The sequence below is a fragment of the Podarcis filfolensis genome (genome assembly GCF_964270895.1).
Source record: "Podarcis filfolensis genome assembly, chromosome: 10".
Taxonomy (NCBI): domain Eukaryota; kingdom Metazoa; phylum Chordata; class Lepidosauria; order Squamata; family Lacertidae; genus Podarcis; species Podarcis filfolensis.
This window is the reverse complement of record NC_139612.1, coordinates 69,378,801-69,392,095: the sequence shown is the minus strand read 5'-3', so window position 1 is coordinate 69,392,095 and position 13,295 is coordinate 69,378,801. Positions and strand designations below refer to the sequence as shown.

Genomic DNA, 13,295 nt, shown 5'->3' with positions numbered 1-13,295 from the left:
CCTTTGCAGCTTGCTTCAGAGATTTGCTCCCAGGTGGAGGGGTTGGGAAAGCAAACAGACAAACAAACAAAACACTGCCTCACAGGGGGGTCTCGACCCCTGGAAATTTCCACACAGCCCAAAGTGTTTTCCCGTGTAACGAAGGGGTGGAGCGCTGGAAGCATATGATATGAAGTTGCTTGGTTTTCCTTCGGATGTTCCTCCTTGCCTCTTCCCCCTCTTGATGGAGCAGCTCTCTTGCTTTGGGAAAACAGAATGTTTAAGTCATCAGAAGAGTAGCAGACAATTGGGGGGGTTCCCATGTGAAATAAAAAAAAATTAAGGTATTACATATATAATAAATGTACCAAGCAAACATCTACATAAATATATAAACCACATGTCTGAAGCAGCACAGGAAAACAGTCCTGGAACCGTTTTGGACTCCCAAACTGACCAAATGTTTGCTCTGCAAAGTCAAATGGAAAAGCCTCCCCATTGTCTTTTCCTTCACAAATCCTGTCTTAAGGGTATGTCTGTGTATGAATAGGGTGAGCCTATGACCATAGTGCAAGTAGATAAATAGGTACCGCTCCGGCGGGAAGGTAAACGGTGTTTCCGTGCGCTGCTCTGGTTCGCCAGAAGCAGCTAAGTCATGCTGGCCACATGACCCGGAAGCTGTACGCCGGCTCCCTTGGCTAGTAAAGCGAGATGAGCGCCGCAACCCCAGAGTCGGCCACGACTGGACCTAATGGTCAGGGGTCTACCTTTATGACCTGGCACAGGAACTAAGTATTCATCATTACAAAAGACTGGCCAGGCTCCCCAGGGTATCCAATCAAGTAAGCATTAACAGGTAACTTGCCAGACAAGAGATAAACAACCCACTCAGATTTCTGCTGTAGACCACCTTTTCTATGATGTAGCTTTGATGTTTCTGGGGGTGGTCTTGGACTCCAGGGCGGGCAATTTAAAATGTCTATATAAGGGCAGGCACACCTTTGGTCGGGGTCCTCCTCCTTTCCTGCGTGTGAGGGGAGCACCCTGTTGCAACAGATCAATAAAGATCAGGCTCACTAGCTGCTTTGCTTCTTTGCCAATCTTATATGTAAGCAAACATAAACGCTGTAGAAAATATGCTCTGGATCAATGCTCATATGATACTGCAAGATTGTCTTGTAAAGAAATAAAACTGCATCCTTCTCATATTACTTCTTACAAGTCTGGCTGATGAAGAATAGATCAAGATAGGCTGATGAAGCATTGAGCGAAACAGATTGGTTATCTGGAAACTCTGTTCTGGCAATATTCGGTGACAGATTACGTACATATCGAACTTTTGAATTATTCTACTGCGACTGGAGAAGAAGATTTAGAGACTTTGGTTGCAATTTCTGACCATTTGCATTAGTCTATAAATAGTGTTTAGTGGCATTGTTATTGGCCATCGTGTTGTGTTATATTGTTCAGCTTCGCCTCGGCCCAGTATACCTGAAGGAGCGTCTCTACCCCCATCGTTCTGCCCGGACGCTGAGGTCCAGCGCTGAGGGCCTTCTGGCAGTTCCCTCCCTGCAAGAAGCCAGGTTACAGGGAACCAGGCAGAGGGCCTTCTCAGTGGTGGCGCCCACCCTGTGGAACAGCCTCCCATCAGATGTCAAAAAGATAAACAACTACCTGACATTCAGAAGACATCTGAAGGCAGCCCTGTTCAGGGAAGTTTTTAATGTGTGACATCTTAGTGTATTTTGGGTCTTTGTCGGAAGCTGCCCAGAGTGGCTGGGGAAACCCAGCCAGATGGAACTATGGCCAGCCACAGCAACTAACCGGTGCTTTTTAGCCCTTCCTGGAGATGTCAGTGGGAACTGAACCCGACACCTTCTGCTTGCTAGGCAGATGATCTTCTCACTGAGCTACAGCCCCTCCCTGAGGAGCACCCTCCATCTCTGGCACCAGACCACGCCTGATGAGTCTATCTTCTCAGCAGGTTTCTCCAGAAAGGAGCGGGATCTAAAGCCAGGCCTTAGGCCACGAATGAGGGTGTGGGCTGACATCACTCAACGCCCCTGCACCATGCTAGCTTTTCCTGTTTCGGCAGGGATCACAACTGAGAGAGAGAGAGAGAGAGAGAGAGTGCGAGGTTGCTTGTTGTGAGACTGGAGGCAGAAGCATGGCTCAGCGGCTCACAGAGGAGCAACTCACCGAGTACAAAGAGGCCTTCTCGCTCTTTGACAAAGATGGCGACGGGGCCATCACCACCAAGGAGCTGGGCACCGTCATGCGCTCCCTGGGCCACAATCCCACCGAAGCTGAGCTGCAGAGCATGATTGACCAGGTGGACGCGAACGGCAGCGGCACGGTGGACTTTGCCGAGTTCCTCTCGCTGATGGCGAAGCAGTCGAAGGATTCCGACAGCGAGGAGGAGATCCGGGAAGCTTTCCGGGTCTTTGACAAGGATGGGAACGGCTACATCAGCACGGCGGAGCTGCGCCACGTCATGACCAACCTGGGGGAGAAGCTGACGGACGAAGAAGTGGACGAGATGATCAAGGAGGCCGATGTGGACGGAGACGGGAGAGTCAACTACGAAGAATTTGTGCGGGTGATGATGGAGAAGTAAAGGCCCTAGGTAACAAACCGTTGCAATTTTCTTTTAAAAATATTTTTATTAGCTTCTTAACATATCATTTCCAACATTCATATAACATAACTTCTTATCTTATACAATGTTTTTGACTTCTGTCAACACCTCTGATGATTTTCCGTTCTTCTGCATTTCGTAATTTCTCTATTACTCTTAATTATCACTAACTAATAATTCTCCTCATAATCTTACTTGTAATATTTTCAAATAGTCCTCCTTACAAAATTTCTTGCAATCCTACTAGCGTAATCTGTTCGTTACTATTACTTTTCAAATAATTCATATATTTACTCCAGTCTTCTAAGAATCTCTGGTCCTTCTAAGAATTTCGTCCTTTCGTCGGTAGTTCTTCTTGCTTCCATTTTTGTGCCAATAATATTCTTGCTGCCGTCATTGCATATAAAAACAACTTACAATCCTGTCTGTTAATATCATCTCCTACAATGCCAAGTAAAAATGCTTCTGGTTTCTTAATAAATGTATATTTCAACATCTTTTTCATCTCGTTAAATATCATTTCCCAGAAGCTTCGAACCATTGCAATTTTCACGGCAGTACATTGCTTTGCAGTGGGGTGCAGGAGGCAGTTCCCTGCCCCAAGCTGCCTACAGTCCCAAAACTCAACTGGAGAGAGAACGAAGGGAAAGGAGGAATAGGAGAAGGCAAGGTGATACAGGGATGGGTATAAACAGGTACTGGCACAGGCCTGTAGACTTTACTGTGGCCAACGATGACCACTAATTCATGGAGCTCCATGTTTAATTTGCAGGGAGCTCCATGGAGCTCCGCAAATTGCACTTTCCCTTAGTAGTTATTCACTTCTGTCCTCTGTGCTCTCACTTTTTCTTTTGCTTGGCCAGAAGCCTTTCTTCCTGGGAAGGTGGTGGTGTAGCAGGCAGGAGAAATTTGACAATTAAACTGGACAAAGCGCCGCCTGCACTCCATTTCTCTGCAACTCAGCAAATTTGAGAGGCTTCTCAAACTGCTGGAGGCAGCAAACAGTGCTTCTAAATGCCAGTTCCTGGAATCCACAGGAGGGGAGACAACTCTTTTTTATTTTATTTTTGAATCGGTTTTATTAAGATTTGGGGAAAAAGGAATGCGAAGTTTATGATCAAATCTCTTTTTGTCAAAACTGGAAACCTAATCTAAGCGAAAACATAAATCAAAGAGAGAGAGAGAGAAAACAGGGAAATAGAGGAAGGAGAAAAGGAAAAATGGAAAAAGAGAAAGCAAGAGGAAAAGAGAAAAAAAGAGAACTTCCGATTCTTCATCTGTCAGTTGTATATAAAAATTGTTCAACACATCCATGCAGACAACAAAACTACTTTCTATGTGCCAACATTATCTTCAATCCTCAACCCGAAATATAACGACTTATTTTTTATTTTTTGTGCAAAAAAATTAATATCCCGCCCCCCCCATCTTTAGTAAATGTTGACAACGGCTTTTCTCTGATTAGGCATGTCAGCTTTGCCATCTCAGCTGAATCCAGTAATCTAAACAAGCGCTGAAGAGGGATCTTGTGTTCGAATCCTGCTTGCGGGTTTCCCACAGGCGTCTGGTTGGCTGCTGTGTGAACAGGGTGCTGCAGCAGCTGGGCCACTGACCTGATCCTCCAGGTCTCCATAGCTTAGGGGATGAGCATCTGCTTTGAGTGCAGAACATCCCAGCTCCATTCCACCAGCATCACCAGGCAGGGGTGGGGAGGACTGAGGCCTGAACAGCCGGAGAGCTTCTGCCAGTCAGTGTGGGCAATATCAAGCTCAATGGGCCAACAGCTGGACTCAGTTGCCTTTGTTCCTGTGGTTTGTATCCGTCTAAGTTGCATTCTAAGGCAGTGAGAGATTTTACTTTCTTGGGCTCCATGATCACTGCAGATGGTGACAGCAGTCACGAAATTAAAAGACGCCTCCTTCTTGGGAGAAAAGCAATGACAAACCTAGACAGCATCTTAAAAAGCAGAGACATCACCTTGCCAACAAAGGTCCGTATAGTTCAAGCTATGGTTTTCCCAGTAGTGATGTATGGAAGTGAGAGCTGGACCATAAAGAAGGCTGATCGCTGAAGAATGGATGCTTTTGAATTCTGGTGCTGGAGGAGACTCTTGAGAGTCCCATGGACTGCAAGAAGATCAACCCTCTCCATTCTGAAGGAAATCAGCCCTGAGTGCTCACTGGAAGGAGAGATCCTGAAGCTGAGGCTCCAAGACTTTGGCCACCTCATGAGAAGAGAAGACTCCCTGGAAAAGACCCTGATGTTGGGAAAGATGGAGGGCGCAAGGAGAAGGGGACGACAGAGGACGAGATGGTGGGACAGTGTTCTTGAAGCTACCAACATGAGTTTGACCAAACTGCGGGAGGCAGTGGAAGACAGGAGGGCCTGGCGTGCTCTGGTCCAGGGGGTCACGAAGAGGCGGACATGACTAAACGACTCAACAACAACAAGTTGCATTCAGGGCAGACACACTTAAATGAATGGGACACAGTTAGCCATGGGAGGCATAGAACTGTAGAGTTGGAAGGGCCATTCTAGTCCAGCCCCCTGCAATGCAGGAATTGTAGAATTTCAATAGGGCAAATCTGAGCAGGGCAAGCTCTGGATATCACCCTGTGTCCTTGTTGCTCATTCACTTCCTTCCAGAGAGCTATTGCACTCAGGTACCACTTGGGGCTGGCTGCTGTAGGAACGGGATGCTAGAATAAAGGGGGCACTGGCTTGATGGAGCCACAGGCCCATCCCAGCGCCGTGTCCCGCTGCTGTCCCTTATTGATGATGTCCCTTAAACTTCCCAGGTTTCAAAGGAAGCAGCTCCTCTCCCTCCCTCCCTGCCAGCCAGGGAGGAGGGAGGCTCCAACTGGGTTGCTTGGCTGCGTTGCTCACCCAATAAGGGGTCTAAGAACGACTGGGGGGGTGGAGCTTGCATGCCTTGTGCCGATCAAGTCGGCCGCGTTGCCTGGGGACTCACCTTTGCTCAGCGCTTCCCAGCGGAGAGGTGACGGTGGTTTTCCTTGCTGCATCTGCTTTGCCGGGTTGCTGTGCTGTGGGAACCACCGCCTGAGGCTTCGTTTGGCTGCTGGCTGGGCTTTCTGCCTTTGGCTCAGAGGGGCTCAGAAGTCGAACATACCTGTGCCCAGAAAATCCCTTATTTTGGCTGCTGATCCCTTATTTTCAAGGCTGCTGGTCCCTTATTTTCAAATCTGTAAGTTGACAGCTATTCACAGGCGTCTCCTGGTGCTCTCATCTTCTGAAATCAGGGCAAAGCCCAGTGTAGTAAAATATGGAAACAACCAGGGTGGCAACTTAAGTTGCCAGAATTTGCGCAGTTAATAATAATAATAATAATAATAATAATAATAATAATAATAATAGACTCCCAGTCACCAGTCTAGCTGCCACATTCTGCGCATTGCAGTAGTCCAAGCGGGAGATAACTAGAGCATGCACCACTCTGGCGAGACAGACAGCAGGCAGGGAGGGTCTCATCCTGCGCACCAGATGGAGCTGGTAAACAGCTGCCCTGGACACAGAATTGACCTGTGCCTCCATGGACAGCTGTGAGTCCAGAATGACTCCCAGGCTGCGCACCTGGTCCTTCAGGGGCACAGTTACCCTATTCAGGACCAGGGAGTCCTCCACACCCGCCCACCCCCGGTGACCCCAAAACAGTACTTCTGTCTTGTCAGGATTCAATCTCAATCTGTTAGCTGTCATCCATCCTCCAACCGCCTCCAGACACTCACACAGGATCCTCACCGCCTTCACTGGTTCTGATTTAAAAGAGAGGTAGAGGTGGGTATCATCCGCATATTGATAGACACCCAACCCAAACCTGCTGATGATCTCTCCCAGCGGCTGCATGGGGGAGAGGATGGAACCCTGAGGCACCCCACAAGTGAGAGCCCAGGGGTCCGAACACTCATCCCCCCCCCACTTTCTGGACACAGCCCAGGAGAAAGGAGCTGAACCACTATTATAGCAAAATCAATAATAATAATAATAATAATAATAATAATAATAATAATAATAATATATTTATACCCTGCCCATCTGGCTGGGTTTACCCAGCCACTCTGGGCAGCTCCCAACAGAATATTAAAAACACGATAAAAGGTCAAACATGAAAAGCTTCCCTAAACAGGGCTGCCTTCAGGTGTCTTCTAAAAGTCAGATAGTTTTTTATTTCCTTGACATCTGACGGGAGGGCATTCCACAGGGCGGGCGCCACCACCGAGAAGGCCCTCTGCCTGGTTCCCTGTAACCTCACTTTTCACAGGGAGGGAACTGCCAGAAGGCCCTCAAAGCTGGACCTCCACGTCTGGGCTGAATGATGGGGGTGGAGATGCTCCTTCAGGTATAGCTTGCAGACTTAACATATAGAATAAGAGAACAAGAAGAACATACGTTTAGAGAAGATTGGAAAACATTTATTGAATATATGGGAAATAACTGTGTACAGCTGAAAACGCTGGCAGCATTAAGATAAATTCAACAGGGTAAATAAGTCATGATGGATGTAGTGATGGAATTCTGAATGGTATAGTTTCTGTAAAATATGCAGGGATTTATGATATGTAAAATGAACCATGGAAAGAGAAGGAGGGAAGTCACTGATATTTTAAGGGTGTAAAAATATGTATCTTAAATTGTAAAACAGAAAATTTAATTAAAATTTAATTAAAATTAAATTCTTAAACGTCTCAGATTATTGCAGACAGGAGGAAGGGCAATGTAAATTGTCACCAGTGATATCCCTTTCCAATATGGGTCTAGGAGGGTGGATGAGATCAACATTTCACATTGTGGTCATAATAAGGATGCAATTATAAAAAGCATAATAAGGAAATAATTATGTGTCCTTACAATAAGGACATAATTATAGAGGCCCATTGTTCTTCATCTCAGATGCTTCCTAGAATCTCAGGGTGTGAAGGAACCAATGCATTCCATCAGTACCTGGCACTGAGAGATACACTGCCTCTGCACATAGCAACCATCAGTAGCCTAATCCTCCATGAAGTTGCCCAATCCTTTTTTAAAAAACCCAAACAGCTGATGTCAAGTCCATCACCAAACTGTGAGTGAAGGATCAGCAATAGCAATGGACTAGCTAGAAAGGGAACTGCGTTTTCCCTGTCAGTAAAACGGTGCTTCTTGAGAGTTGAGAAAATGTGTTGCATCTGCAGCAGAATCACTGTGTGGAGGATTAATATTTGGACTATGTAGCTCAGTGACAGACTGCATTCTTTCCACACCAGAAAAGAATGCAATTCTGCGATTCTCTGAGACGAATACCGTCGGTTCGACTCCTAAGTTCCTATCACAGTTGTCAACTTACAGATTTGAAAATAAGGGACCAGCAGCCTCAAAAATAAGGGATCAGCAGCAAAAATAAGGGATTTTCCCAGCACAGGTATGTTCAACTTCTGAGTCCCTCTGAGCCAAAGGCAGAAAGCCCAGCCAGCAGCCAAACGAAGCCTCAAGCGGTGGTTCCCACAGCACAGCAACCCGGCAAAGGGGATGCAGCAAGGAAAACCACCGTCACCTCTCCGCTGGGAAGCGCTGAGCAAAGGCGAGTCCCTAGGCAACGCGGCTGATTTGATCAGCACAAGGCATGCAAGCTCCACCCCCCAGTCGTTCTTTGACTCCTTATTGGGTGAGCAACGCAGCCAAGCAACACAGCTGGAGCCTCCCTCCTCCCTGGCCAGCAGGGAGGGAGGGAGAGGAGCTGCTTCCTTTGAAACCCGGGAAATTTAAGGGACATCATTAATAAGGGACAGCAGTGGGACACGGCGCTGGGATAAGGGAGTTTCCCATCAAATAAGGGACGGTTGACACCTATGTGAACGGTGCATTTATCACACAAGCACCCACACACCCACAAAATCAACTAGGGAGACCTCAGGGCTTTGTGCTGATGTCACGAAACCGGACGGATAATGCGATGAAAGTTGCGACGTGCAAGAGCTCCACCCGATTTGCATTCCTTGAAGTTCCAGAGATGATGGATGTTGATAGTGGAGCATCACCTGGTCTGCCAACCCTATAAGAGCCCGACCTACACTGGGGCAAAGGTGTTCCTCTGACTGGTTTCACCACAAACAAGTAGATCCTTCTCCAGGCCAAGGTGTGGACCGAAGCAATCCGGCCCTTCATCATCTCCTCCTTCCAGCAGACGCTGGATTTTCCCATTTCAGCAGGGATAACGAGAGAGTGATTTCCTGGAGACGAGAGAGAGAGAGGTTGTGCTGGGCAGAGGACGGACACGCCATGGCTTACCGGTTCACAGAAGCAGAACTCGACGTGGTCAAAGAGGCCTTCACACATTTTGACACGGATGGCGATGGGGTGATCACTTCATCGGAGCTGGGAGAAGTCATGCGCTCGCTTGAGCATGTGCTGGTCAACCTGAGGGAGACGTTCACGGACGAGAAGGTGGAGGAGATGATGAGACAGGTGGACGCCAACTCGGATGGGAAAGTCACCTACGAGGAGTTTGAGAAGCTGATGGTGGCCAGAGACCCCCGAGGCCCTGCACTCTAGGTACAGGTTAATCTCACATTAAATGCACAGTTGCAGGAGAGTTGTCTGCCCTGAGGAGCTTCCAGTTCAAGAGTTTGGCAGCGATGCGTGGATGAAGGATGAGGGAAGAGGGGAGATGTGACCACGGGCAGGGAGCCATCTCTTAGGGACAGGGCAGGAATTCAATTCAATAGGTACCATTCTTTGAAATTTGCGCTTCTCCGAATTTTGCATTCTGTTTTTTTTTGCCCCAACCAAGTAATGCAAACTCGTGAAAATAACGAGATGCAAAGATGCATTATATTAGGAGAAGTTGCTTAGCAAAAATGTATATATTAGGCAGATATCTGTCAGCACTTTAGCATGGGTTTCTCCGAGGAAAAATGTGGAAAAATGGGTGTTTATTCCTGTTCCTGCTATATATCCCATTTTAGGATGAAAATTAGGCAGAATCAGAAATGTATTTCTTGATGGCCTTTTCTCTTGCTTCTTTCCTCTGCCTAATCCTCAGCTCTCAAACTACCTTTTGTTTCAAGATATTTGAGATGCACAGAATAGCTTTTAAAGAACAACCAAAATTGAGGGTGAAATGTATGGATGTGACTACTTTGAGTAACGCTTGGCTGGCGACAATCCGAAACACGCAGTTTTTGAGGGCTATGAGTTTGACCAGAGCAGGAGGTTTGGGTCGAGAGGATAGGCTTAACCCCTCCCATGCCATTTTCCTGATGTAAATATCAGAGGTACAGACACAAATATCAAAGGTCGACTCAAAAAAAAAAAAGGCACAGCAAAACAAAAAAAATCATCTTTTTTTGTTCGTTTTATTTCATAAGATTTATACACTGTAAAAAACAGCCTGTAAAGGTAAAACAGTAAAATCAAGGGAAATCGACAACAGCAGCTTAAAACCTACAAGAAATTAAAATGATGAGACAGGTTAAAATTCACATCAACTTTCTAAGAATCTGGGTAAAGGTAAAGGGACCCCTGACTGTTAGGTCCAGTCGCGGACAACTCTGGGGTTGCGGCGCTCATCTCGCTTTATTGGCCGAGGAAGCCAGTGTCCAGCGTACATGTGGCCAGCATGACTAAGCCGCTTCTGGCGAACCAGAGCAGCGCACAGAAACGCCGTTTACCTTCCCGCCGGAGTGGTACCTATTTATCTACTTGCACTTTGACGTGCTTTCGAACTGCTAGGCTCGTCTAAACAAGGATGTTTTTAGCAGACACCGAAAAGAGTACAGCGAAGGCACCTATCAATAGGCAGGGACTTCCAAAGTGTAGATGCTGCCATGCTGAATTATCGAGCTATTACAAATGTGGACCAGGTATTATAGTGGTACCTCGGGTTACATACGCTTCAGGTTACATACGCTTCAGGTTACAGACTCCGCTAACCCAGAAATAGTGCTTCAGGTTAAGAACTTTGCTTCAGGATGAGAACAGAAAGCGTGCTCCGGCAGCACAACAGCAGCAGCAGGCCCCATTAGCTAAAGTGGTGCTTCAGGTTAAGAACAGTTTCAGGTTAAAAACGGACTTCCGGAACAAATTAAGTACTTAACCCGAGGTACCACTGTATGTGGCACCCATGCCAGTTCCACCAATCAAAGTGTTTGAATGGGCTCATGTGGGTGAGCAAGGTGATCTCATAGAATTGTAGAACTGGAAGGGATCCCAAAGTCCTCTATTCCAGCCCCCTGCAAGGCAGGAATCTCAGCGAATGCGTCTCGTAGCTGAAGTGGTCCCAAGTTGTTAATAGCCAGCCTTACCCTGGCTGGGGCTGATGGGATTCGGAGTCCTAAGGATCTGCGTGAGCAACGACATTCAGTCAGACGACGTTCCTGTCTTGCTTGTGGGTTTACCCGGATCCCCCTGGTTGGCCGGCCATAGCAGGCTGAGGGATGAACTCTGCTTCATAATAATAATAATAATAATAATAATAATAATAATAATAATTTATTTATATCCCGCCCTCCCCAGCCGAAGCCGGGCTCAGAGCAGCTAACAACAATAAAGTAATACAGCATTCTAAAATCAATTCATTCTAAAATCAATTCAGAATCAAATTAATGGCAACCATTGGGCTGGAGTTCTGTGAGGATTACCAAAGGAGGGAGTCAGACTGCGCTTTGGCCAGAGGCCTGGTGGAACAGCTCTGTCTTGCAGGCCCTGTGGAAAGATGTCAAGTCCCTCAGGGCCCTAGTCTCTTGTGACAGAGTGTTCCACCAGTTCGGGGCCAGTACTGAAAAGGCCCTGGCTCTGGCTGAGGCAAGCCTAACCTCCCTGTGGCCTGGGACCTCCAAGATGTTTTTGTTTGAAGACCGTAAGGTCCTCCGTGGGACATACCAGGAGAAGCGGTCCCGTAGGGCTTTGGCCCTGCAGAGCTCTCCTCACGGCTCCAGCGTTACAAAAGGCTTTACCTGGACGAAACAGGGCAATGGACGGAATGTGTCTTCTTCGCATTGGCACCCAATTGTGTGTGTGTCCTTCCTGTGCAAATAGCAGCTTCAGAGGGGTCCTTTTCATCAGGACTGCAGCGGCGGTGAGGGAAGGAAAGGGTTAAACTCCCCCACTCTGCCTGCTGTGATTAAAATCATTATCTGCTCCTCCAGCAGCTTCTAGTTACACGTCTCTAACACGCATGTTAAAGGACATTTTTTAATATAACGTCCGATTCGGGAGTATCCTTCTCATAGGATGGGAACAACAGAAGAGGTGAGGGATAATGGTACAGGATCTGTCCTGGCGATTATGCTATGTACTGCTGCTCTTTGGTGTTTTTCTATATATATATATCCATGGACTCATGGAGTTGAAAGGGACCCGGGGCGGTCATCTAGTCCAACCCCCTGCTATGCAAGAGAACCTCTGTGTGTGTGTGTGTGTGTATAAAATACTGGATGAACACAGCTTTTTTGGATTTTGGACTCTCCTTGGGACTTTTGGCTATTGGCGTTGGCCTCACCACCAGGTGGCCCTGAGGCCCGAACAGATGATCTTTGGGTTCCCTGCAATTCCGTTACTGTCTGCAGTGTGAAAGCTCTTGTTAGCTTTTTCTTGGACAGTTGGACAGCTATCGGACAGGGATGCTTCAGTTGAGATTCCTGCGTTGCGGGGGTTGGACTCAAGGACCTTCCGACTCCATGATTCCTTACACGGCTCAGGACCGCAATATGTCAAGGGCCACCTCTTTCCATATGAACCTACCCAGACCCTGAGATCATCTTCTGAGACCCTCCTTCTCGAGAGGTCCAGAGGGTGGCAACACGAGAGCAGGGCCTTCTCTGCAGTGGCTCCCCATCTGTGGAATGCCCAGGGAAGTTCACCCCTTTAGGCGCCAGGCAAAAAGGTTCCTTTTTAACCAGGCCTTTGACTGATCTGATTTGCACCCTATGTGGGGTTTTGGGGGGCTATTGGGTTGTTGTTTTTATATTTATTAGGCATTTTGTGGTTTTATATCTTGATTTTATTATGTGAACCACCCTGAGACCCCCAGGTATAGGGCGCTATATAAATTAAATAAATAATAACAACAACAATAATGTCTCTAAGCGGGTTGACGAATGGTCCTCACCATACAGTAGTACCTTGGGTTAAGAACTTAATTCGTTCCGGAGTTCCGTTCTTAACCTGAAACTGCTCTTAACCTGAAGCACCACTTTAGCTAATGGGGCCTCCTGCTGCCGTGCCGCCACGCAATTTCTATTCTCATCCTGAAGCAAAGTTCTTAACCCGAGGTAATATTTCTAGGTTAGCGGAGTCTGTAACCTGAAGCGTCTGTAACCTGAAGCATCTGTAACCTGAAGCGTTTGTAACCTGAAGCGTCTGTAACCCGAGGTACCACTGTATTCTCTATTTCACCATTTCTTTCTTCTCCTCTTTACTCTTTGCAGCGGAGCTGAGACTTCGGTTTACCCGCTGGCTGAAATTTGCAGAAAAATGCTATGCGTCTCGCCACCATCCCTGTCGACACTTAATACCCCGAACTGCAACCTGAGAACTGGAGGAGCTTGCAAAGGAACATTCTCAAGCGTCTTCCTCTTCACAGCCAGGTTGAAGGAGACACACCCGAAATAACGATCTGGGGCAGATGTTGCTGATGTTGACGTCTCAGGCCCCAGGGGAAAATAAATCCATGGTTCTCTTTTCA

The 13,295-nt window shown here is 47.2% G+C and overlaps 1 protein-coding gene across 1 annotated transcript; it reads left to right on the top strand.

Moving 5' to 3' along the window:
* The first annotated feature begins 1,986 nt into the window (after positions 1-1,986).
* On the top strand, positions 1,987-13,295 carry LOC310743118 (neo-calmodulin). Its single transcript, XM_083573241.1, has 2 exons — positions 1,987-2,605; positions 13,039-13,295. Exon 1 carries the CDS (start codon positions 2,147-2,149, stop codon positions 2,594-2,596), a length of 450 nt encoding a protein of 149 aa, XP_083429367.1. The 5' UTR covers positions 1,987-2,146; the 3' UTR covers positions 2,597-2,605; positions 13,039-13,295.

Excerpts from the sequence above, each read along its gene's own strand:
- LOC310743118 (XM_083573241.1), top strand. The coding sequence starts at position 2,147 with ATGGCTCAGCGGCTCACAGAGGAGCAACTCACCGAGTACAAAGAGGCC.